Source organism: Diaphorina citri, unplaced genomic scaffold, assembly GCF_000475195.1.
Source record: "Diaphorina citri unplaced genomic scaffold, Diaci psyllid genome assembly version 1.1 scaffold990, whole genome shotgun sequence".
Classification (NCBI taxonomy): domain Eukaryota; kingdom Metazoa; phylum Arthropoda; class Insecta; order Hemiptera; family Psyllidae; genus Diaphorina; species Diaphorina citri.
This window is the reverse complement of record NW_007378421.1, coordinates 52,596-78,742: the sequence shown is the minus strand read 5'-3', so window position 1 is coordinate 78,742 and position 26,147 is coordinate 52,596. Positions and strand designations below refer to the sequence as shown.

Genomic DNA, 26,147 nt, shown 5'->3' with positions numbered 1-26,147 from the left:
TTGCCAGCCTAGTTAGCTTGGACAGTAGTGCTCTTGTCTTTTAAGCGCATTGTTTCTGCCCGGGGATAACTTTATTCAAAACACATGAGAGTTGTTCTCGGAACGACTGGTTTTCTATTCCGTCCTCCTCCTTCTTCGATTTCGGGCAGTTCTCTAGCTCTATCAAACCTCTTTTTTTCTGCTCTTCAGTGCTGAAGCTAAACAACTTGAAAGGCTGGATCAAATTAATCTCAATTCGATTGGACTGAAAATAATTATGTAACACCAACCTTCGTTACAAAGAAGCTGAAAAGAGGCGAGAGAGAGAGGACTGCTCATTTTGTCTCCCCCCTTTATTTTGTACACGGAACCGGAATGAGATTTCTGAACGTAATTGAATGTATTAGTGTTTTTAAGATAAAGTATACAGGGTCGAACCCGGAGATGGATTTTTCTCTTCTTACAAAAAAAAGAAGAAAAAAAGAGGTTTAATAGTAGGGAACTGTAACTGCTAAAGTCTTATCGTCCCTCTTCCTTTAAGCTCCTGTCAAAAAAAAAAAAAGTTGTGGGAGAGACCCCTTGTTGTCGTCCCCAGGGTCCAGCCTGAGGTCGGCCCTAGTTCAGGTCACTTCACATTGTAATCCAATACGCTTGGTGAGCGCTATTGTAAAAAAAAAGTTTCAAATCATAATTTGTCGCTACTTTCACTCCATATAGGGGACAAAATAGTAGGATTGTGGAGATAACTGTAATAGCTGAGGTTTAAGACAGTTTAGAGAGCTTGCGACATTTCTAAGTGCTGAAGCTAAACAACTTGAAAGGCTGGATCAAATTAATCTCAATTCGATTGGACTGAAAATAATTATGTAACACAAACCTTCGTCACAAAGAAGCTGAAAAGAGGCGAGAGAGAGGACTGCTCATTTTGTCTCCCCCCTTTATTTTGTACACAGAACCGGAATGAGATTTCTGAACGTAATTGAATGTATTAGTGTTTTTAAGATGAAGTATACAGGGTCGAACCTGGAGATGGATTTTTCTCTTCTTACAAAAAAAAGAAGAAAAAAAGAGGTTTAATAGTAGGGAACCGTAACTGCTAAAGTCTTATCGTCCCGAAATTGAAGAGAGAAGGAAGACAGGATAGGAGAAAGCCAGCCGTTCCGAGAACGAGCATTATCTGTTCAGGATAAAATCCGCCCCCGGCGGGAATCGAACTCGCGGCCTAGCGCTTACAAGGCAGACGGGCTACCAACTAAGCTAAATAGGCTGGCCCGGAGATGGAAAAAATCACCCTGCGATTTGTAAGTAGGGCCATCCAGTTAAATTCTGCTCAACTGATTCCTGTTGTATTTGAGACTTCTGGGAGATTTCGCTGGGTTCTAATTTAACAGCAGTCTGTTGTTGTTGTTGCTGTTGTTGATATTCTGTTTGTTGCTGAACGATATTTTGTTGAAGATCAGAGGAAGTGGTTTCGATGGTTTCCTGTTTCAACTGATGAGACGTTTGTGTTTCAAATTGTGACTCATCCGAAGATTCAGCTTTAACAGAATTCTGTTGCTGAGCTAGCAATTGATGTTGATAAGCAAGTTGCTGCTGTTGTATGAAAGCCTGTTGGGGTGTAACTGTCCCACTTGATTCTGGTTTTATAGCTTGAGAGTTGTTTTGGAAAAACACCGGATTGATTATTTCCTTTTTACCAGAATTTTGCTGCTGTTGTTGCTGTGCTAAGAGTTGCTGCTGATAGGCCAACTGCTGTTGGAGAATCAGTTGATTTTGTACTGCTATCTCTTTGTTTACTTGGGTGACATGTTCTTGTTTGAAAGTATTTGCTTGGTAAGCAATCTGTTGTTGCAAAATTTGGTTTGGAATCAAGACCCTAGATTCCGGTTTTGATTGATCTTGATCGACTGATGTATTGAGCTCTGATTTAAGATTTTGTTGCTGAACTATCTGATGATATGGAATATGCTGTGGTAGGACAGACTGATGGCTTTGTTGTTCATATGCTTCTTGTTTAAGGTTTTGATTTCCTTGATCAATAGACGTTGGATGTTGATATGAAATCTGAACAGCAGGTTGGTGTTGCTGACTTATATTATCACTTCCGTCCTGTTTTGTTTGTTGGCCATTTGCTTCAGTCTTTATGTTCTGATGTTGAAATGCAATTTGTTGGAGCAGAGCCTGCTGCTGGGTATCTAAAGATTCCTGTTTAACTCCTTGTTCATTAGATTCTGTTGCCTGCTGTTGAGAGACTAGATGTTGTTGGTAAGCTAAATGTTGCTGAAAGAGAGCTTGCTGATTTGTCTGTACTTGATTTGCATTTGGACCTTCATAGGAATTCTGAGAAGCTAAATATTGGTGTTGCTGCTGTTGTTGATGATATGCAATCTGCTGTTGCAAATTTACTTGTTGTTGATGCTGTTGATGTTGTTGCTGCTGCTGATGGTATTTTTGTTGAAGCAGATATTGTTGCTGTGCAGGGTTCAACGTCTGAGGAAAATGTTCTCCTTGTTGAAGCAAAATTTGTTGAGGAATTTGATTTTGATTACGGATTAGTTGTTGTTGATGTTGTAGGTGTTGTTGCTGCTGCTGTGATTGAGTGTGCTGTTGTACAAGTTGTTGGTAGTTCAGTTGCTGTTGTTGTAGTTCTAACTGTTGCAGCTGTTCAATCCGATTTATATTGGCGTATGGATTTGGACGTGAGTCTCCTGAATACTGTCCTGCTCTCGAATGTTGTTCTTTGGCTTGTTGTTGCTGATGATTGTACTGTACACTTGTTAGGTTGGTATTATGAGTACCGTGTTCATATTGAATGCTATTTCCTAGTTGATTCGTGTGATTTACATTTGTCGCATGTGAAAAGTTACAAGAGGAATCAGTTGAGACGGAATTAATGGGCGTCGAGTTCGTCATACAATTATTCATTTTTGTTAAGGTGGAAACACATTGGTGATCTCCATGACTGTTTTGTTCCGCTGTTTGATCTTCAAGTTTACTGCCTGGCTGAGTAATTTGACCTGACGAAGCACAAAGTCTATTTGTATTGCTTACAAATCCAGGGGCTTGAACATTACTAGTTAATCGCTCTGGATGTAAGTGTTGACTTTGATTGTATACAGGCTGATTTCTATTACTAGTGCAGGGATATCCTGCTGAAATGGATGGCAACCTGAGGTGTGGATTTGAAGCCTCCATTGTGATCTGAAGATAGGATATTGAATGTTGAAGAATGCATGCCTCCTATGTTATCTGAAGATGATGGAGGTGACACAGAGTTGCTCGAAGCAGAAGATGACAAGAACAGGAGCAAGGAAGAAATATTTGAAGTCTAGAACAGAAAGCCAAAGATATTGACAATTAATTAAATGTAACTGCACTCACAGCTGTCGATGTCATAACGAAATGGTAAGTAATCTAACCGAATCCAGGATTCACCCAAGATACAAAAGTAGAACCAAATCCAGATTTTTTAACTCTTACGAGGAATTCCTTTCAATTGAGATTGAAAAGAAATAGAAAACAATATGTGCATAACAAATTGATTGATAAAAAGGTTCAAAATCAAAAGGAGAAATAAAAATCCCAACAATAGGAAATAAAAATATACAAAACTCGAATACAAAACTCGAAATTAAAGGTAGTGTTCTATTCTATTACTATCCTGATTTTCTCAACACAATTTCTTGACTTCTCTGGCCACCCTCAAATCATTTATGTTCTCATATATAAAGAAAAGGTACATTGTAAAGAAATAGATTGCCAGACAATAAAATCAAAAGATTGACATAGTTGCAACCACAAAAAAATTTGGACCGATTGCAATACTTTCATTACTTACTAGTAAAGCTCTCTATACTGTAGTAATAGAAAGTAAAAAAAAGTACACCTACTAGTTAAAGCTTCGCAATACTTTAGTAATAGAAAGTAAAAAAAATACATCCCCTTTGAAATGGTTATTCAACCTTTCCATTGTTAACTTCCACTTAAATCTTTTCACATCCACTTTGAACTCTCTTTTCCCCAGGAACATCGTGTCCGGGTTTTTCGACTTCGGCGGGTTCGACTTTGGCGGCTTTGGAGGGGCGCAACAAGGCGGGGCCGGCGGGCAGCGGAAAACCTCCAAGGACACCGCGTACTACGATCTGCTCGGTGTGAAGCCGGGCTGTAGCGATGACGAGCTGAAGAAGGCGTACCGAACTATGGCCAGGAAGTACCATCCGGACCGCGACCCGAAGAATGAAGATAAGGTAGGTGGCCACACTAAAGACCATGCTTTTGTATTTAATGGTTCCCCGTATATCAGAAGGTAGTAAAAACAAGACCATGCTTTTGTATTTAATGGTTCCCCGTATATCAGAAGGTAGTAAAAACTTTCGTTCGAATTGGGGAGGGTTCTGCAGTTATGGGTGGTAAGACTCAAGTGCGGTAAGTACAAAAAGACCATGCTTTTGTATTTAATGGTTCCCCGTATATCAGAAGGTAGTAAAAACTTTCGTTCGAATTGGGGAGGGTTCTGCAGTTATGAGTGGTAATACTCAAGTGCGGTAAGTACAAGAGTACTTACTTACTTCGGATAAAAGATTACCATTATTTGGATTGTACCTAAGACTTTGCGGGGCAGAGCGCTACTGTGCTTCTTAGTTGAGGCGTTGAGGCGTTTGACGTAAAAACGATTTATATGCGATGAGATTTCTATTTCTATGGGTTTCAAGTCGTTTCTGCGTAAAAACCCTCAATTATTACTTAATGGACCCAAAGTTCTGGTACAATCATACGTCCAGTACACCCAATTCTCAATTAGATGGGGTTAGGTCAATTTTTTTGGTAGAGCAAGAGATTTATGACATCACCTATTCTAGATTGATTCAATGTACCTAATTAAAAACAATATTAGATAAACGAGGTAGATTACTTTCATATCATCTTAAGATTTTAATTAGATATATGTATCTAGATAGGTAGGTACACTAAATGCCGAGATCGACAAACACATACGCAAGTAAAGTATCCCCTATGTATAGTATAGTCTTAAGACAAGTCAATAATCTAGTGGCTAAATTATTATTAAATATGTTTATATTATTAGACATCTTACATCCTAGGTTATAAAGTTATGAAATAGGTAACTACAGGTATCATATAAAGGTAATAAGTTTTGTAGTTACCTATTTCATAACTGTAGTGGCTAAAGATTACTATCAAAAACCTATTAAGTATCTATCAATATCGGTGGTTACTTTGTACTTTGGTAACCATTAACCATAAAACCGAAAATAGGGTAAAGGTCCCAGGAGAGAGAACGACAAAGGTTCGTCTATTCATCATCTTCCGGAAAGCGTCTACACAACCTTCCTACTCAAAAAGGTTCAAAATGATGATTACTTAATGATGTATTAAAATCATCCATTAGCATAATGTGGTGGATAGGTACAAATCACAATGAATGATTCAAAGAACCATCCTCACTTGTGCAGTGGTTAGCACGGTGGACTCAGCGGACTGAGAATCTGGAGTTTGGTGTTTCAAGTCCAAGTCAAGTCATGAAATCATGGTGTATCAGAGTGGGAGAACATCATTTGTGACATTTTGACGGTGGACTTCAGATCTGGAAGTTGGTGGTATGAGTCCAATTTATAAAATCGAGTTATATTCAAGTGGGGAACGTCATTTGTGACAAGCATTTACGATTAGCCCGATTATAATTCTCTGTAAATGATTCAAGGGCATCCGAAGTCTGAACTCATGACCCTCCATCTCAGCAGCTCACAAAGCTCTGACCCTGGCTCGGTGACACATAGCGACGAATTCCTCAGATATTACCTCGAAGCATAAATTATAATCCTCAATAAAAACCGTTCAAGGTAGCTCTGGACTTTCTATTTGAACTGTGTGGATTCTATGGAAGACTTGAGTCACCAATGATGTCACCATGGTGACAAAATACGGGCACCTAATATGGACGATCACCATTTGGGTCCGCGAACCCAAAATGGTCCGATTTGTGTAAAAAAGGTCATCCGACTTGCGTCCGCGGTTACTGAGTTTTCCAACTCAGGGACGCAACTCGGATGATAGCTTTCAGAATTCAGATTAGGGACGCAAGTTGGAGATACGGGATTTGAATTTGTCTTGAGTCACCAATGATGTCACCATGGTGACAAAATACGGGCACCTAATATGGACGATCACCATTTGGGTCCGCGAACCCAAAATGGTCTGATTTGTGTAAAAAAGGTCATCCGACTTACGTCCACGGTTACTGAGTTTTCCAACCCAGGGACGCAACTCGGATGATAGCTTTCAGATTTTAGGGACGCAAGTTGGAGATACGGGATTTGAATTTGTCACTTGGGATAGAAAAAAAGGTCATCCGTCTTGAGTGCGAGATACATACTCAACGCAAGTAGAATGATAAATTTCAGATCAGGGACGCAAATTGGATTTGTCACTCGGGACGCAACTCGGAGCTACCCCCTAAAATACGAGTTATACAATGTTATAGTTACAATGTGGAGATAAGTAGCACCATTCTTTGCCCGTATAAGGTCGTACCTTATGGCCAATTATGGTACATTCCGTAATGTGCTTAGCTTCCAATTAGTCTATTCTATTCGGGTAACGTTTAACCAAGTAACTATTCCATTCTCTTCTCCTCTTGAAAGATGATTTCATTCTGTTTGTTAAATCAGCATGGTATACTTTGTCTTTACTTATTAATCCAGCGAAATAACGAAATCTTTGTATGGAAAGTACCACTTACTATCTGCAGTATCTGCACTTATTGAAATAGCGGGATCATATTTTCGCTAACTTCAATTTTTTACCAGCATTTATAATGGCAGACAGATGAGTGAAGATATACAAAAGGCAGACCAGAAGGGGACTAGGAAAAGCTCGACTGTTCATATTTTCAGTACATTATTATTTCACCATTATGTATTCATTTGCTCAGACTGCCATTTCACAAAAACAAAAGAGTTTATTCAACCCCTTGACGGGGCATCGTTAGGGGCTTTAACCCCTAAGCCCTCCGGTTGGAAACACCCCTTTTGTTTCCAATAGACACCCGTTTCCTCTGTTACGTGTCATTTTTTTCTTAAAAATACAAGATTTTGATAGGTGTTGACGATTTTATGCCTACATATTTTTCATATTTGTCGTTGACAGTCAAATCAAATCTTCCAGATCTTTTTGGTGGATACCTAATTCATTGATGGCCCCGCGGAAGATTGAGTGTCACCACAAAATCGTTCTTGAGAAATTACACACACCAAAGATGGACACACTACACCATCTTTTCTTGAGAATCTACACCGCCAATTTTAAGTATCTGGATATTAAGGTTAGGGGTTCGGCAAAGGCACCAAAGTTGGACAGTCAATGGCCAAATACAAATAGAAAAGTCCCATTTAATGAGACAGTGTCAGTATCCCATTGTGCAGTTTCAATGGGTTGAAATTGAAACTCGGTTAAATACGCCGTATTTCTACTCCGGTGATTCATAAGGAATTAGTGACTCATTACCGCTAATAAATCAAATTTGTTCATTCAAATTACGGGAACAATAAATCTTGACGTTTCAGTTTTTTTTTACAGGCGAGAGGCGCGGTGCAAATATTTTCCAAGACCGCACATCATCTTCGCTTGGTTTACTTGAATAGGTTGGTTGGAAAAAAACTATATTTGTTTTTCGTGTCTATTGTCTATGCACTCATAAGTACTTGATATGCATATTTATTTTTTGTGTCTAGTTTCCATGTAATTATGTACGTAAGAGTACTTGTGTTCTTGAAAATTATAAATTTTATGTATTTGTTTTGGTATCTAAGTACGTATAAAGCACTTCTTCGAGAAATAGGTAGAAGAGAGATTATGATAATTGAGAAACACACGTAATTGAAGCATTTGCAGACAGTATGAATACTATAAGGTTCGCTTCCCACTGCTTCGCCAGGTATGATTCAGTGGTGCGCGGTGATGCGAAACATTTCCCTCACCTTCATGCACAAAAAGCCCACTCAGAGGCTTAGGTGTAGTTGCAAAGAGCGTATAAAGGATGGGTTGAGCTTCTACGAATCTACGAAATGGAACCGGTTGGACCCTTCTGTTAAAGACCCTGATACTGAGACCGTGTGCTATATCCTTCGCCTTCAAACATATTTAGTTAGTCTTACGTATTTGCCACTCTAATTTGGTTAAGTCATTACCGAAAACCTCGACTGGCAGGATGATTGGTGATGTTAGTCATGGTTCCTCCAATGTCAAGGTTTACAATAGATCACACTGACGTGAGGCCACCTTGGGAGCCTGAGCTATCACGTGACCCAAGGCATGCGGTCAATCTACTGTGAAGTATGTTCGGGCGCAAAATTTATACTGAGAAGATTAAGTAGTAAGAGTGGTGGGTACTTACCTCAGCAGCGTGTTTCACTGAAGGGAAATTTAGAAATAGATTAGGAAGTTATGGATGGATGGACTAGAAGTAAAGAGAGGAATATAAAGAGGGATATTGGGTGGCACATGATTATTCTAAAAGCAAAATTTAGCGAAATGTTAAATTATGATGCTGGTAACTTACCTAACATAGATGACCATGTTGTTTGCGATGAGCCGTTTCCATTGTAACGGCACTCGAATGAACGGTTTTCCAGAAGCACTCGCGGTTTCACTAGTCGACGACTTTTCACTCTGTTCACTTTTGACCGTGGCCCCTAAGTTCGACTCTTTCAGAACTTTACCGTACGGAACCACCCTGATTTTGGACGGAGCACTTTCAGATTCGACCGACCGTTCCTCCGACGACTGACCGTTATCACTATCCACCGATGTCACGTGAGTTGCGAGACCGACGTTTTGCGCCGAGATAGAAAGCGGCTGATTTGTAATGATTTTTTGACCGTTAGGAAGGACTTGACAGATTTGTCCTGACAATAACTGATGTGACGCGCCAAGCAGTGGTTCAACTTTGGGCAAAGTTTGCTGCTGAGAGTCTCCACTGGGTACTAACGGTTTCCCAGGTAAATGGGTGACGTTCCGTGTCACAGATAAAACTGGCTGGGCAAACTGAGGTGGTAGAGAATGTCCAGACAAAATCTGATGAGCGGGGATTTGCTGGGATAATACCCGGGTGCCACTCGGCTGCAGTTGAAGATTGTGTTGCACGGGCAGGGATGTAAGTGTTGACTTTGATTGTATACAGGCTGATTTCTATTACTAGTGCAGGGATATCCTGCTGAAATGGATGGCAACCTGAGGTTTGGATTTGAAGCCTCCATTGTGATGTGAAGATAGGATATTGAATGTTGAAGAATGCATGCCTCCTATGTTATCTGAAGATGATGGAGGTGACACAGAGTTGCTCGAAGCAGAAGATGACAAGAACAGGAGCAAGGAAGAAATATTTGAAGTCTAGAACAGAAAGCCAAAGATATTGACAATTAATTTAATGGAACTGCACTCACAGCTGTCGATGTCATAACGAAATGGTAAGTACCTAATCTAACCGAATATAGGATTCACCCAAGATACAAAAGTAGAACCAAATCCAGATTTTTTAACTCTTACGAGGAATTCCTTTCAATTGAGGTTGAAAAGAAATAGAAAACAATATGTGCATAACAAATTGATTGATAAAAAGGTTCAAAATCAAAAGGAGAAATAAAAATCCCAACAATAGGAAATAAAAATAAGGATACAAAACTCGAAATTAAAGGTAGTGTTCTATTCTATTACTATCCTGATTTTCTCAACACAATTTCTTGACTTCTCTGGCCACCCTCAAATCATTTATGTTCTCATAAATAAAGAAAAGGTACATTGTAAAAAAATAGATTGCCAGATAATAAAAGATATAGTTCTTTCCCTTTCTTTTTTTCTTCATTGGTACACATATGATTCAAAATAATTAAACAATAAGCGCCAAGGGTAGAATATACTACCTCTACATTGTTTCTTAGGGCCTCTGCCTCTTCCATAATCTGTCAATAAAACAAGGCATTAAAAAAGGGTCTTTCAGTCCTCAACTTGTTTGTTTTGTGGGCTAATTATGAGTAGTCATAAAAGGGAGAAGTAATTACGCCAAGGGTAGAATATACTACCTCTACATTGTTTCTTAGGGCCTCTGCCTCTTCCATAATCTGTCAATAAAACAAGGCATTAAAAAATGGTCTTTCAGTCCTCAACTTGTTTGTTTTATGGGCTAATTATGAGTAGTCATAAAAGGGAGAAGTAATTGTACAAGAAGCAATGAGGTCAATTTTTTTGGTAGAGCAAGAGATTTATGACATCACCTATTCTAGATTGATTCAATGTACCTAATTAAAAACAATATTATTCTCTTCTGTTGGTCCCCTAAGCTGAATATGTGGTGAAAAGAAATAACCACTGTATCTATAAACTCTTTCCCAATGTGTTTCTTGATCCATCCCTCATATTTTCAAATGAATCCCTTGTCCCATTTACAGCCTATCTCTTTCTGAGCTATTTAAATATAAATCCATGTTATATTTCTTCTGAAAACAATTATAGGTATCATTTTTGGGGTTACACCATCCTATGAAATACTGAAAATGGTCTCTAACTTTATGATTTGTCTATCAAATTCATAGCTAGCTAAAAAGTGAGTGAGAGAACTTTGTAATTCTTTTACCCTGACTGATAACCTTGCCTTACTAGATTCAAGTTACATATAAAAATATCAACTGTGAAGCTACCTACTAGAGGTAACCTATAACAATTTCCTATCTTAACTAGTTTCTTATAGGCATACCTGCATTTCTATAATCCCTCATATAGAATATCCGAAATTGATAAATCCAAAAGTAACATAGAAAGAGTAATCCAATTCAAAAAGTACAAACAAATGACACTTTTACCAACACAAATATACAACCAAGTAAACAAAAATCAAACACTTTTTTCAGAAAAAAAACTATCTATATGTATCAATATCTAACCAACTTTTTTGTCATACACCTTAAGGTATGATTTACTTATATTCTAAATTTATATTATATCACAGGTAGGAAATAAATATTTTATAACAAAATAAACAACACAAAGTAATAGGTTAAAGAGAACAAAATTTACTTTTCAGTAAGAAAACATTAATTTTCAACAGTAAAATTAGAACAGAATTGAAAATTTATTTTTACAAATACATCTATGGAAATAAGAAATTTACAGATAAAGTATAGTGAAATTGAAAGTATTAAAACATAAATGAATGAAATAACAAATATTTTTTAAAAGGAAAAGACACGCAAATCTATCCCGGGATAAACTTGAGAATTAAAACTTGTTTCTAGGTAAATAAATTACCTATTTTAAGAAAACGTCAATAAACTATTATCTCTTTTACAAAGTATTTCCATCGAAAATTTTATTGTTTAAGCTAAAATTACCTATTTTAAGAAAACGTCAATAAACTATTATCTCTTTTACAAAGTATTTCCATCGAAAATTTTATTGTTTAAGCTAAAAAAGACAAAAACATTATCTGAAAAAACACAACTGATATTTTTTGAAAAAAATTATAGGTAGGTAGGTAAGTTGTTAAAATAACACATACGGGTCCATGATGCACCTCTGAAACTAAAATCTTGAGCACTTCAAGGCGTAAATACAGACGCGATGTTCGTCCTTGAATGCAGCTGCATTCAGGGGACTTGCTTTTTTCACCGCTAGACTGCAGCACAACCTGAATAATTCAATCCATGGTCGTGATGAAGTTTTCAATAGATCTGCTCATATAACTGGAGCAAAACTAGCTGGCTTGCTGAACTTTAGCTAGAGTAGCTAGTCATAAATACTGAAAATGGGACTTGTCTTGAAATTTTCCAACTTCAACTTTTGGGAAACCGACTGTAGGCATTGTCTGAGTACATACCTTCAAGGCGTAAATACAGACGCGATGTTCGTCCTTGAATGCAGCTGCATTCAGGGGACTTGCTTTTTTCACCGCTAGACTGCAGCACGACCTGAATAATTCAATCCATGGTCGTGATGAAGTTTTCAATAGATCTGATGCTCATATAACTGGAGCAAAACTAGCTGGCTTGCTGAACTCTAGCTAGAGTAGCTAGTCATAAATACTGAAAATGGGACTTGTCTTGAAATTTTCCAACTTCAACTTTTGGGAAACCTCCTGTAGGCATTGTCTGAGTACATAGGTACAAATATTATATCCATGCCAGTCCGGGGTCAGAAAAGTTGACTTATTTCGGGGTTTGAACCTTCAGAGTCAACACCATTGACCTCTGGAAGCAGTTAAAAGCTGGAACAAAATCCATTTAAGTAAACTCGATTACCTATCTTAATGAGAATTTTAATGTTGCTCAAAAAATGTTCCTACATCAATCGGAAATCTTTACATATAGGTAAACGGAAATATGGCATCACATGGCGTTGGCGTATATATGTCCAATAAAATTTGTTTACGAAAACCTAGGTAGGTATAAGAGATAGAGAAAAAATTGTAAGAGCAAACTTCCCCTAAAATGGTCCATTTACCCCAAAAAGATCTTTACATATAGGTAAACGGAAATATGGCATCACATGGCGTTGGCGTATATATGTCCAATAAAATTTGTTTACGAAAACCTAGGTATAAGAGATAGAGAAAAAATTGTAAGAGCAAACTTCCCCTAAAATGGTCCATTTACCCCAAAAATACCATCAGAACTAAACAAACCTAATTGCTGAACTCCAAACACAAAAAGCCCACTCTGAGGCTTTGGTGTGGGGGCAACTGTCCCAAGGATTAAGCTTGTACGAACCTATGAACAAACCTAATCAAATTCCACACTGCTCAATTCAAAGTCGCCAATTCCATGTCAGTCAGCCCATTGCTCAAAAAGGTGCTGTTTTAAGTAAGAATTCCTCATATTTGATTCACATGTATTTATAGTAACTATCAGATTGCTTAATCAGAATGAGCCCTAAACCCAACTTCATGTAAAAATACCCACGAAGTTTGTTTACAGTGTATCTCATAAAATGAACTACTGGATTCCTCCACAGGTACCATAGGCGTGGTCAACAGCAACAGAAGAACCGGAAGGGCAAGGACGTCGTACACACCCTGTATGTTACCATGGAAGAGTTGTATAGTGGCGCAGTCAGGAAACTGGCACTCGAGAAGAACGTCATTTGTTCTGTGTGCGAAGGTAAGCTTTTTGTTACATGTCTAGGGAAGACTCAAGGTTTGTTGGGTGGAAGAGCTCACTGTGTGAGAATCCTGCCATAAAGCATTAAAAAAATAAATAGGTATAAGATCTATTTCCTTTTTAAACACTATTCATACAGTGAAATTTTTTGGTCCTTCGAGCCGGATTTCTTCTTTGCCTCCTTCTTCTCCTTCTCCTCCTCCTTCCTTCGTCTTCTTTTTAATTCATTAATTGAAAATTCTTGGTTCTTCGGGCCGGATTTTCTTCTTCTTCTTATTCCCTTCTTCCTTTTCTTTTTGATCTTTTCAGTTTCCATGTTTATGTGTATCCATTTTCATGTTTTAAAAAGAGCATAACTCAGTCTCTGTATGTTATTGCACATAGTTTAACTTGAATCTGTATTTTTAGTTTTTAATGTGCACTGGACTTAAGGTTTACCTCACATTGGTTCAGAAAAAGAATCCTTCCTCTCATTCAATTACCTACTTGTTTTCTTTCACTGCTTGCATTCAGGTAATTTGCTTCTTCGTCCTCTTTCTCTTCCCCCTTCTTTTTCAGTTCGCTCTCTTCATTCAATAAAAATATTATGTCCTACACGGGCCGGATTTTCGTTTTCTTCTCGAGAAACTAAAGCATTTCCGACTTTTCATCTCGCAGGTCGTGGAGGTAAAAGCAAAATCGTGGAGAAGTGTTCGACGTGTAAGGGAAGTGGCAACTGTCCCAAGGATTAAGCTTGTACGAACCTATGAACAAACCTAATCAAATTCCACACTGCTCAATTCAAAGTCGCCAATTCCATGTTCCTGTCGAAAATTGACAATGTGACGAAGACTAATCAATCTCGCCCATTCTTCCCAAATAAATCATGAAAATACCATCAGAATTAAACAAACCTAATTGCTGAACTCCAAACACAAAAAGCCCACTCTGAGGCTTTGGTGTGGGGGCAACTGTCCTAAGGATTACGAACCTATGAACAAACCTAATCAAATTCCACACTGCTCAATTCAAAGTCGCCGATTCCATATTCCTGTCGAAAATTGACAATGTGACGAAGACTAATCAATCTCGCCCATTCTTCCCAAATAAATCATAAAGCAAACAGAGCTATTACCCGTACACCGGTGTAATCACAGAGTAATTATCAGAAGACATTTTAAGTGTTCAAATCAAACATGGAAATCAGAATTATTGCTGTCTACTCGCACATTGCTTGATCAGTAAATGGTTTCTTCAAATTTGATGCCAAGGGCAAGGAAAACCTAGACCCTTGACAAATATGGAGTGTACCTGAAGGCATGTAATGTGTTCTAATCCACTCGACTAGTTTAGGCATCTTCACCAAATCGCATACAAAACTAGTGGAGATGTCAAAACTACCATGGTAAAGTATCTATGATAGAGAAAAAGATTGACGTTTCGGCTTTATTATTGGGAGCTATGGCTTGAGTGTGAGTGTGATGTCCGCTATAATCGATGTGTCTTAACCTATGTGATCACAGGACCTACCCTGCGAATTTCACCATATTCCTATGAAAATTAAAAATTTAGATGCATTAAATTATGGTTTTAGGATAGAAATTTGAGAGAAGAATATGTACAGCTATTGTTAATTGGCATCTCCACTAATTTAGTACGAGATTTGGTGGAGATGCCTAGACTACCACTCTGCTCTAGTAATAAAACTCTCAGGTAAAATGCACACAAGTGAAACGCGTTTCACTAAACCCGTACATAAGGTTAACACAGAGCAGTGAACACTGCCTAAACCGAGTTTCATGAAATTCGCTACATATGAAACGTGTTCCACTAGTGTGCATTGTACCTACATAAGAGAGTTTTATTACTAGAGCAGAGTGGTAGTCTAGGCATCTCCACCAAATCTCGTACTAAATTAGGGGAGATGCCAAAACTACCATAGTGTTTGTGTTTTGTTCATTTATTTGAAGCAAAAATATATTTTTATTAGGGTATTTTTTATTTAATGGACTGTGTTACCAGAATACCTCAGTATGGTCTATCTATGGTACCACTTAGACTAGTCTTCAAATCTCGTACTAAATTAGGGGAGATGCCAAAACTACCATAGTGTTTGTGTTTTGTTCATTTATTTGAAGCAAAAATATATTTTTATCAGGGTATTTTTTATTTAATGGACTGTGTTACCAGAATACCTCAGTATGGTACCACTTAGACTAGTCTAAGTGTCCACGTAAGAACTTCCAGGACAACAAGGACAACGCAATGTTCTCCTTCGGGGAAGCAATCACATTAGGACCTTTTTATAGAACTCTCAGCTCAGTTCCCCGGTTCTGTTTGATGAGGGCATGCCCCACTACAAGAACGCCAGGAGCAAGGGCAACCTCCAGATTACGTTTAATGTGAACTTCCCGACGAAAATCGAGCCGGACAAGTTGCACCTGTTGGAAATGTCTTTGGGACCGAGGTAAGTAAATTGTACACAAAAAGCCCACTCTGAGGCTTAGGTGTAGGGGCCGCTGCCATAAGGGATGAGTTAGGTCGTGGTTATGTACCGAGTTGAGATAGGCAAGGTTGGTAAACTAACCTTGTTTTTAAGTTACTACTCACATGCCAAACTGTATAAACAATATCCTGTCTCACCTAGTCCTGTCTCAACCCAACCCGGTACATAATCACAACCTTAAGCTCATACGAATCTACGAAATCTACGAGGTACCTAAGTTGGGAAGTTGGGATAACCAGGTCGCAATGATCGCTGCCATAAGGGATGAGTTAGGTCGTGGTTATGTACCGAGTTGAGATAGGCAAGGTTGGTAAACTAACCTTGTTTTTAAGTTACTATACTCACATGCCAAACTGTATAAACAATATCCTGTCTCAACCCAACCCGGTACATAATCACAACCTTAAGCTCATACGAATCTATGAGGTACCTAAGTTGGGAAGTTGGGATAAACAGGTCGCAATGACATAGGGTGTTTATTATAGCCTATGGCCCTACTTATACCAATACCATCTCTGCATATTTCTATAGCATGGGTATTGGCCAATGAGTAAGTCTGACTACTAAACAATCTAGGTTGATCGATAAAATTTATGACGTGGCTTGGACTCGAACCACAAACCTCCAGAATCCAGATCCGAAATTCGTCAATTCCTTTTCACTTTCCTCATCCTATATAGACCTATAGGAAGGAAAGTAATGATCAAAAATAACCTCTGAGTGTGTGACTCAATGTGTGATTTATTGATGTTATTGTGCAGGGAAGCAAGTTTTCAATGTATGAATAATTATGTGTATTGCTGTTACATCAATACCTTGGAATTAACCCTCGGTGCATGCCATGACCTATTTAATATAAAATGTCATGTAACAGTAGAATCACTTAGGCCACCTAGACTACTTACATTCTTATAAATACCTAACTGGTAGTTCTGTGAACTGTAGAACTCACACAGAGGGTTAAACAGCTATCAAGACTTGGAAGGTTGAGTGAAATTATTTCTGTAAAGTGGAAATAATCTGGCGAAATTCTTTGTTGAGTTCAAGATTCCACATATGTACCTATTTCTTTTCATTCAGGAGTTATGGTAAAGCAATTGGAGGATTCCTGTAGAGGTCCCCAATTACAGATTGGCCCCAAAATCTATTGTGAAAATGCCTTAACACATTGAATATGTAAGCTAAATTTCATCAAAATTAGACAAACTGTTTTAGAGATAAGTATGGCGATTCAGTCCATATGATATGATGATCAAGTTGAAACTTACTACCTACTGACTTAATATGTTAAAAAAATTGAGTTACTTTTGAATCCCTGAGTGTACATCCTGATTGCTCCCCCACCTCTTCTTCAAAAATGTGTTCCTTCCCACTGCCACTGCGTCAAATTTTTATTCAAGTGTTTGATCCTTTCTCAATTTCCAAAGATGTTATTCGCTATGCTCTTTTAAAACATTGGGTGGATAAAACAATGGATTCACCGTGTTTCCCTCTTTTCTCACTTGTTTCAGGAAAAAGATAGATGTCCCAGAAGGCGACCCTACTGAAGTGAGGCTGCACTAACCGAGGCTAGGTCACATGGCCTCGCTTGTCATGAGCTGACTTCACTTACGAGTCTGACGACCTCTCTAGTGTTCTCTTGGATCTCAACAACCTCTATTCAAAATGTGCCCAACTATTTATTTTGTCTTGCCTTCAGTACCTTTTATTAATAATAATAAAAAGCACTCAGTAGACTGTTCAAAATGTGCCTGAATTGACCCAAATATTTATTTATCTTGCCCTCAGTAGGTATTAAACTACCATCTGCAAAGTTACAAAAGGGTGTTACAGTTAAATACACACTATCTAAATCTACAGAGTTCTATTGAGGATGTACCTAGGTACTCAGGTACTGTAACAAAAGCTGCCTGCTGTATAAAGACAAAATAAAGGTTAGATTTGGGTTTCAATTTCAAGTAATTACCTAGGTACTTAAGGTAGAATGGAATAACTGAAGAGTTTTTGGTACCTAGATAGGTACGTAGGTACTTACCTATCTTTCAGAATAAAATATCTTAAAGGGCATACGAATCCCATGATAGTAGGTAAAGCTTCTATCTCTTTCGAGAAATCAAAAGGCACGTTACGTAAAGATTTTCACGAAAATGCACCAAGAATTCATGTCCCGGAAAAATTTTGGAGACTTGAACCACCTTGGTTGGACGTGGACGTTATGGTTAATCCAATCAAAAATAGGCCGTTCAAAATTTCAAATTTAATTTTAGCACTACTTCTACTTCCGTTTGAAAGTTTAAATTTTAGCGCCAATTTTAACAATTTTTTCGACGTGAAAGGAAAACCGCACCGTGCGAACTTATCTTGTTGACGGTGTCACTGGAGGACTTGTATCGGGGAACGGTCAAGAAGTTGCAGCTCGAGAAGAACGTCATCTGTGATAAGTGTGAAGGTAAGTTGACTGATTTTTTGCGGAGTTTTTATAAATCTACTGTCTTGACCCTTTCACCCCGACTTATTTTAGGAAATGTCTTTCAATTTTTCTGAGCAGGCTTTATTTTTTGGGCTATAAGTAAGAGCTCTACAAAGTTTCATGTCCTCCTAGGACTACTGAACAAAAATCGATCTGGAGACAAAACCATACAAGATTCTGAGCAGGCTTTATTTTTTGGGCTATAAGTAAGAGCTCTACAAAGTTTCATGTCCTCCTAGGACTACTGAACAAAAATCGATCTGAAGACAAAACCATACTAGTTAGCCAAGTGAATTTTACTGACGTCTTAGATCACAAAAGAAACAATTAAGTAAACACTGAGAACGGAATTTTTTCGATAAGTCTGGAATGATATATCCTATTTTAAAGATAAACCAAGGAAGGGGTGGGGAAAGGACTTCTCTGAACTTTACCCTTTTCAATCCACATCATATTCCTGGACATAAGATGTGGAATTTTTATTTTTCTGGATATAGATTAAAAATATCAGTGGGAAATCCCCTTTAGTAAGATAAGGTGTGTGTAGTGAAATTGCAAACTTAGTAGAGCTGTTTCCATGTTTATGTGTATCCATTTTCATGTTTTAAAAAGAGCATAACTCAGTCTCTGTATGTTATTGCACATGGTTTAACTTGAATCTGTATTTTTAGTTCTAAAATGCACTGGACAGTTTCCATGTTTATGTGTATCCATTTTCATGTTTTAAAAAGAGCATAACTCAGTCTCTGTATGTTATTGCACATAGTTTAACTTTTTTTTTTTTTTTTTTTTTTTTTTTTTTCTTAGTCAGCTTATCTAACTCTTAGTCAGCTCCTGCAGGCTAGTTATAATTATTAGAGTACAGGAATTAGAATATACCTTGTCTATCCTTCTCGAATGAGACTAAGAAGATCCTTTACCCCAGCAGTCTAAACAAGGTCTCGTGTATTTTATGGGTGAAACAACATAATAGAATACATAATGTTTACAAAAGACCTTGTTTAGCTGCTCCAAAATGAAGATAGCCTAATCTTCCTGTCTCCTACTTAAAAGATTTCTTTATCTTTGGCTTAAATTGAAGTACTTATTATATATACTAGTAAATCTGTTCTAGAACAGGTAACATCGTAACTTCAACTGTTTTCTCTTGGTGCTTTAAATCATCCCAAGTACCTATTGAGTAAAACATACCCATGTACTCAATGTTTTGCTGTTAGGTTTACTACATATCAAATCGTAACACAGTTATACCTATGACTAATTGAATTCTCATTATCAGACCTTTTTTGGTTGGGCTGATATTTGAGTGGGTTTTGATTTCTATCTCTTCATTTCATGTGATGTTCTGATATTCTTATTAGAAAACTTATGGGGAAATCTGCAACAATAACATTTTTGGTTATAAACAATATAATTTTGTCATGATGAAAGTACTTATTTTATTGGCCTGTTACTTAAAAAGTAAAGTTTGACAGACAACCAAACATGAGTTTCTAAAATTTTAACCTTAAAATGTCATCTTGAATTTACTGCCAGATTTTTCCAGCAAAATGAATTAGAATATCACCCTATTTATTCACCTTTAAATTCATATTAAAAAAAAAAAAACATAGGTAGGTATACCTACTTTAGCATTTATAAAAAAGACAAGTGATGAGATTGGAGTACACAATTTTGTAGGTGTTATTTTTCAATCCCCAAGTAGTGGGCATTGTAAGAGGGCACACATCATCTCTCTAGCTACTTAAGTATTTTGGAACAACAAAACAACTGCTACCTAAAGACTTGTGTGGCCTGTTTATATAATTTTGTCATGATGAAAGTACTTATTTTATTGGCCTGTTACTTAAAAAGTAAAGTTTGACAGACAACCAAACATGAGTTTCTAGAATTTTAACCAACCTTAAAATGTCATCTTGAATTTACTGCCAGATTTTTCCAGCAAAATTAATTAGAATATCACCCTATTTATTCACCTTTAAATTCATATTAAAAAAAAAACATAGGTAGGTATACCTACTTTAGCATTCATAAAAAAGACAAGTGATGAGATTGGAGTACACAATTTTGTAGGTGTTATTTTTCAATCTCCAAGTGGTGGGCATTGTAAGAGGGCACACATCATCTCTCTAGCTAAGTATTTTGGAACAACAAAACAACTGCTACATAGAGACTTGTGTGGCCTGTTATATAGCATGTGATATTTATGATATTTTGTGATCACCCTGTATTCAAAAATAACCTCTGAGTGTGTGACTCAATGTGTGATTTATTGATGTTATTGTGCAGGGAAGCAAGTTTTCAATGTATGAATAATTACGTGTATTGCTGTTACATCAATACCTCGGAATTAACCCTCGGTGCATGCCATAACCTATTTAATATAAAATGTCATGTAACAGTAGAATCACTTAAGCCACCTAGACTACTTACATTCTTATAAATACCTAACTGGTAGTTCTGTGAACTGTAGAACTCACACAGAGGGTTAAACAGCTATCAAGACTTGGAAGGTTGAGTGAAATTATTTCTGTAAAGTGGAAATAATCTGGCGAAATTCTTTGTTGAGTTCAAGATTCCACATATGTACCTATTTCTTTTCATTCAGGAGTTATGGCAAAGCAATTGGAGGATTCCTTTAGAGGTCCCCAATTACAGATTGGCCCCAAAATCTCTTGTGAAATTGCCTTAACACATTGAATATGTAAGCTAAATTTCATCAAAATATGACAAACTGTTTTAGAGTTAAGTATGGCGATACAGTCCATATGATATGATGATCAAGTTGAAACTTACTACTGACTTAATATGTTAAAAAAATTGAGTTACTTTTGAATCCCTGAGTGTATATCCTGATTGCTCCCCACCTTTTCTTCAAAAATGTGTTCCTCCCCACTGCCACTTCTTCTTCTTTGGCCAGCACCTGAGAGCTATGTCTAACTGATGAGTTCAAATAAGAACGAAACGCGTCTTAGGCTGCTCCCAGGTGTTGGCTAAACTTTCGTTCGAATTGGGGAGGGTTCTGCAGTTATGAGTGGTAAGACTCAAGTGCGGTAAGTACAAGAGTACCTACTTACTTACTTCGGATAAAAGATTACCATTATTTGGATTGTACCTAAGACTTTGCGGGGCAGAGCGCTACTGTGCTTCTTACTTGAGGCGTTGAGGCGTTTGACGTAAAAACGACTTATATGCGATGAGATTTCTATTTCTATGGGTTTCAAGTCGTTTCTGCGTAAAAACCCTCAATTATTACTTAATGGACCCAAAGTTTTGGTACAATCATACGTCCAGTACACCCAATTCTCAATTAGATGGAATGTGTTTCTTGATCCATCCCTCATATTTTCAAATGAATCCCTTGTCCCATTTACAGCCTATCTCTTTCTGAGCTATTTAAATATAAGTCCATGTTATATTTCTTCTGAAAAGAACAATTATAGGTATCATTTTTGGGGTTACACCATCCTATGAAATACTGAAAATGGTCTCTAACTTCTAACTTTATGATTTGTCTACCAAATTCATAGCTAGCTAGAAAGTGAGTGAGAGAACTTTGTAATTCTTTTATCCTGACTGATAACCTTGCCTTACTAGATTCAAGTTACATATAAAAATATCAAGTGTGAAGCTACCTACTAGAGGTAACCACTTAATGGACCCAAAGTTTTGGTACAATCATACGTCCAGTACACCCAATTCTCAATTAGATGGGGTTTTGTTGTTGTTGTTGTTGTTCTTTTTTATTTTATTTCATCTAACAACTAACAATTCTTTCACAAGCTCAACGAACCTAGAGCTGAATCCTCGTCTAAAACTTTAGCTAAAATAGCTCAAGTTTGTGTCAACTGAGGAGGAAACAGCTCACTTAACAACTAACAATTCTTTCACAAGCTCAACGAACCTAGAGCTGAATCCTCGTCTAAAACTTTAGCTAAAATAGCTCAAGTTTGTGTCGACTGAGGAGGAAACAGCTCAGGTCTATGGCAGTTCATTATTTGATCACATTGAAATATTAATACCACGCTTCTACCCCCAGTTCAAAGAGATCAACAAGGCGTACGACGTCCTGTCCAATCCGGAGAAGCGGCGAGTGTACGACCAAGGTGGAGAGGAGGCGATCAACCAGGGCGGCTTTGGAGGGTTCGAATCCCCGATGGACATTTTCGATATGTTCTTCGGTGGAGGGGGAGGCAAGAGGAGGGGAGGGGATGATGACGATGACGATGATGAGGACGAACACGAGTCGCCCTTCGGAGGAGCGAGGTAGGTCCGGGGTTCGAATCCTGCTTGTGTCAAAAAAATAGAAAGTAAATATGGACCACAAGATTGGACCAATACAGACAGATAGAGATCTCAAGGTAACAAAACCCCAGAAGAATTCCAATGGCCCATTGCTCAAAAAGGTGCTGTTTTAAGTAAGAATTCCTCATATTTGATTCACATGTATTTATAGTAACTATCAGATTGCTTAATCCGAACGATCCCTAAACCCAACTTCATGTAAAAATACCCACGAAGTTTGTTTACAGTGTACCTCATAAAATGAACTACTGGATTCCTCCACAGGTACCATAGGCGTGGTCAACAACAACAGAAGAACCGGAAGGGCAAGGACGTCGTACACACCCTGTATGTTACCATGGAAGAATTGTATAGTGGCGCAGTCAGAAAACTGGCACTCGAGAAAAACGTCATTTGTTCTGTGTGCGAAGGTAAGCTTTTTGTTACATGTCTAGGGAAGACTCAAGGTTGGTTGGGTGGAAGAGCTCACTGTGTGAGAATCCTGCCATAAAGCATTAAAAAAATTAAAAATAAGATCTATTTCCTTCTTTAAACACTATTCATACAGTGAAATTTTTTGGTCCTTCGAGCCGGATTTCTTCTTTGCCTCCTTCCTTCGTCTTCTTTTTAATTCATTAATTGAAAATTCTTGGTTCTTCGGGCCGGATTCTCCTCCTCCTTCCTTCGTCTTCTTTTTAATTCATTAATTGAAAATTCTTGGTTCTTCGGGCCGGATTTTCTTCTTCTTCTTCTTCTTCTTCTTCTTCTTATTCCCTTCTTCCTTTTCTTTTTGGTCTTTTCGGGGCCGGATTTTCTTCTTCGTCCTCTTTCTCTTCCCCCTTCTTTTTCAGTTCGCTCTCTTCATTCAATAAAAATATTATGTCCTACACGGGCCGGATTTTCGTTTTCTTCTCGAGAAACTAAAGCATTTCCGACTTTTCATCTCGCAGGTCGTGGAGGTAAAAGCAAAATCGTGGAGAAGTGTTCGACGTGTAAGGGAAGTGGCATGACGGTCCAAGTGCAACAGATCGGACCGGGAATGATACAGCAAGTACAACACGTGTGTAGTGACTGCAAAGGTCAGGGCGAACGCATCAATCCCAAGGACAAGTGTCGAACTTGTGCCGGTAAAAAGGTAAGTTTTTGCTGATAATGTAACAGTGACAACTAGTCAAAAGTCATAGCTTGACTAATCCACTTCTGCCATTTGTAATTTTGAATTAGTGGAGATGTCAAACTAACGCCTTACCAAGTACTTACACACTTATCAATTTTTCAAGATCTTTGCCTAGGATAGCCTGTAGGTAGGTAGGTACCTGTGTTGAATGCGCAGAATTAAATGCAACATTCAAATCCGGGCCGGTAAGTGACAGTCTATTCTGGACCTGCCCATACAGGGCTTTCCCACGCGGACAGGTGGTTGCTTCCTCTCCGAGAGAGTATGCAATATAACACTGGCGACTCTGCTTAGATCTATTTTGGACCAGTATTTCTTCCCCTGCCGAGCCTGCATCCCCCCGACCTGATGGAACCTAGAAGGTACCCTTCGACTGGTATATTTTCAACCTCCTCAGTTCTCCCAAAAATTCACCTGCTGTGAGTCCATATACTATCCCATTAAGAGGATACCAAGAGGTGCCATCTAGGCCAGAGAGCTAGCTCAGGGCCCCCGAACTGAAGGGGTCTAATGAGGGGTTTGTTAGGTCTGCTATCCCAGGGCCTTGATGGAACTTAGAAGTACCCTCACTGGTATATTTCAACCTCCTCGATTTCTGCAAAATTCACCTGCAGCACCTCTAAAGAGTCCGCATACCCAGGTTTATTCTAGAGAAAAGCTGTGAGTCCATATACTATCCCATTAAGAGGATACCAAGTGGTGTCATCAAGGCCAAAGAGCTAGCTCAGGGCCCCCGAGTCGTAGGGGTCTGATGAGGGATATTCAGGTACATAAGTAGTATGTCGTTGTACCCTACTTCCTGAGACGGACTTGACCATAGTCCCATTCAGGTACCCTCAAAAGAGCCAGTGTTATTGTCTGTGGTTTGACAGGGCTGGTTTTGTCTCAGTTTTACGTCCTCCAGCGAGACGAAAGTTCATGCCATAATTTCGCCCTTTTTTCTTCTATTCTTCCCCAGACGGTTCGAGAGCGTAAAATCCTGGAGGTTCACATTGACAAGGGTATGGTACACGGCCAGAAGATCCTGTTCACCGGGGAAGGAGACCAGGAACCGGGACTACAGCCGGGAGATATCGTTATTCAGCTGCATGAACAGTCCCACCCTGTATTCAAGTAAGTACACGTGCCTTCATAATCCAAACCTACATTTAAATTAAGAGCCTGCCAGCCTTGTTTAACTTGGTTGGTAGCGCGCCTGCTTTGTGAGCGCTAGGCCGCGAGATTGATTCCCGCCCGAGACGGATTTTATTCCAAGCGGATGATGTTCGTTCAAGGAACGACTGCATTTAAATTAAGAGCCTGCCAGCCTTGTTTAACTTGGTTGGTAGCGCGCCTGCTTTGTGAGCGCTAGGCCGCGGGATTGATTCCCGCGCGAGACGGATTTTATTCCAAGCGGATGATGTTCGTTCAAGGAACGACTAGCTTTTCCTATCCTGCCCTCCTTCTCTTTTTGATTTTGGGTAAGACTTCCGCTGCCCTTAAGTTCCCTCTATCAAATATCTCCTTCTTTATTTCTTTCAGGGGTCCACTGGATTGAAGTCATTGCTAGTCTTCGGACTAAATCTATTAGGGTACCCCATACAAACTCTCCTCTTGTCCATTTCTTGTTCTCACATCTCACTCCTATAATCTTCTTCTTCTTCTTCTTCTTCTTCTTCTTCTTCTTCTTCTTCTTCTTCTTCTTCTTCTCCTTCTTCTTCTTCTTCTTCCTTCTTTCTTCTTCTTTGTTTAATCTCATTCCATTGCACCTATACGTCACTATTCTGATTCTTTTCGACCTTTTCGCAGACGCGTGGGAAACAATCTACAAATGACCCAGAACATCGACCTAGTGGAGGCGCTGTGTGGGTTCCAGCGGTACATTGTCTTCGGACTAAATCTATTAGGGTACCCCATACAAACTCTCCTCTTGTCCATTTCTTGTTCTCACATCTCACTCCTATAATCTTCTTGTTCTTCTTCTTTCTTCTTCTTTGTTTAATCTCATTCCATTGCACCTATACGTCACTATTCTGATTCTTTTCGACCTTTTCGCAGACGCGTGGGCAACAATCTACAAATGACCCAGAACATCGACCTAGTGGAGGCGCTGTGTGGGTTCCAGCGGTACATCAAGACTCTGGACGGGAGGGTCATCATGATCGAAGTACCCGGGGGTCACGTGGTCAAACATGGCGAGTCGCGGACCGTGTTTGATGATATTTCTTGTTGCGATCCGGATCGTACGGATATTGTGACGATCCGTAGTTTAATGAGTAAAGTATTCACTCGTATCCATCTCTAACTTAGACTAGTCTAACACTCGTATTTAAGAACAAGAATGATCGTTCTTAGATCAGTCTCAAGTCAAAATTGACCAATCAAATGCTTTGAGACTATGCTTAGCACGAACTTAAGAGCCAGCATTATGTTCATAAATATGGGTGTAAGTGTCCACGTAAGAACTTCCTGTTTGATGAGGGCATGCCCCACTACAAGAACGCCAGGAGCAAGGGCAACCTCCAGATTACGTTTAATGTGAACTTCCCGACGAAAATTGAGCCGGACAAGTTGCACCTGTTGGAAATGTCTTTGGGACCGAGGTAA

At 38.6% G+C, this 26,147-nt stretch overlaps 3 protein-coding genes and 1 long non-coding RNA gene across 4 annotated transcripts in view; 3 read left to right on the top strand and 1 right to left on the bottom strand.

Moving 5' to 3' along the window:
• The window catches only part of LOC108252914 (transcription factor SPT20 homolog), a gene marked incomplete at its 3' end in the record, with an annotated part of 11,707 nt that extends 7,961 nt beyond the window's left edge, over positions 1–3,746 (bottom strand). Inside the window, exon 1 of the mRNA XM_026826734.1 lies at positions 1,346–3,746. Coding sequence (XP_026682535.1) covers positions 1,346–3,174 — 1,829 coding nt within the window. The remainder of the gene's footprint in view (positions 1–1,345) is intronic.
• On the top strand, positions 3,213–26,147 carry LOC103513587 (dnaJ homolog subfamily A member 1-like). The gene is made up of 9 exons (XM_017445879.1): positions 3,213–3,285; positions 3,363–3,384; positions 4,004–4,226; positions 22,140–22,366; positions 22,670–22,815; positions 23,335–23,519; positions 24,520–24,674; positions 25,599–25,760; positions 26,021–26,147. Exons 1-9 carry the CDS (start codon positions 3,213–3,215, stop codon positions 26,145–26,147), a joined length of 1,320 nt encoding a protein of 439 aa, XP_017301368.1.
• Positions 13,008–13,859, top strand: LOC113469213. Its single transcript, XR_003392699.1, has 2 exons — positions 13,008–13,145; positions 13,803–13,859. It is a non-coding gene; the product is annotated as an uncharacterized LOC113469213 (long non-coding RNA).
• Positions 15,462–17,386, top strand: LOC103513586 (dnaJ homolog subfamily A member 2-like). Its single transcript, XM_008478430.2, has 2 exons — positions 15,462–15,591; positions 17,142–17,386. Exons 1-2 carry the CDS (start codon positions 15,473–15,475, stop codon positions 17,191–17,193), a joined length of 171 nt encoding a protein of 56 aa, XP_008476652.1. The 5' UTR covers positions 15,462–15,472; the 3' UTR covers positions 17,194–17,386.

What these genes read in the sequence shown, in the direction of transcription:
- LOC103513587 (XM_017445879.1), top strand. Translation starts at nt 3,213, where the DNA reads ATGCCTCCTATGTTATCTGAAGATGATGGAGGTGACACAGAGTTGCTC. An exon ending in GTCGATGTCATAACGAAATG is followed by an intron (nt 3,385 to 4,003) that starts GTAAGTAATCTA and finishes TCTTTTCCCCAG; the next exon opens with GAACATCGTGTCCGGGTTTT. An exon ending in TCGCCCTTCGGAGGAGCGAG is followed by an intron (nt 22,367 to 22,669) that starts GTAGGTCCGGGG and finishes ATTCCTCCACAG; the next exon opens with GTACCATAGGCGTGGTCAAC.
- LOC103513586 (XM_008478430.2), top strand. Translation starts at nt 15,473, where the DNA reads ATGCCCCACTACAAGAACGCCAGGAGCAAGGGCAACCTCCAGATTACG. An exon ending in GAAATGTCTTTGGGACCGAG is followed by an intron (nt 15,592 to 17,141) that starts GTAAGTAAATTG and finishes CACTTGTTTCAG; the next exon opens with GAAAAAGATAGATGTCCCAG.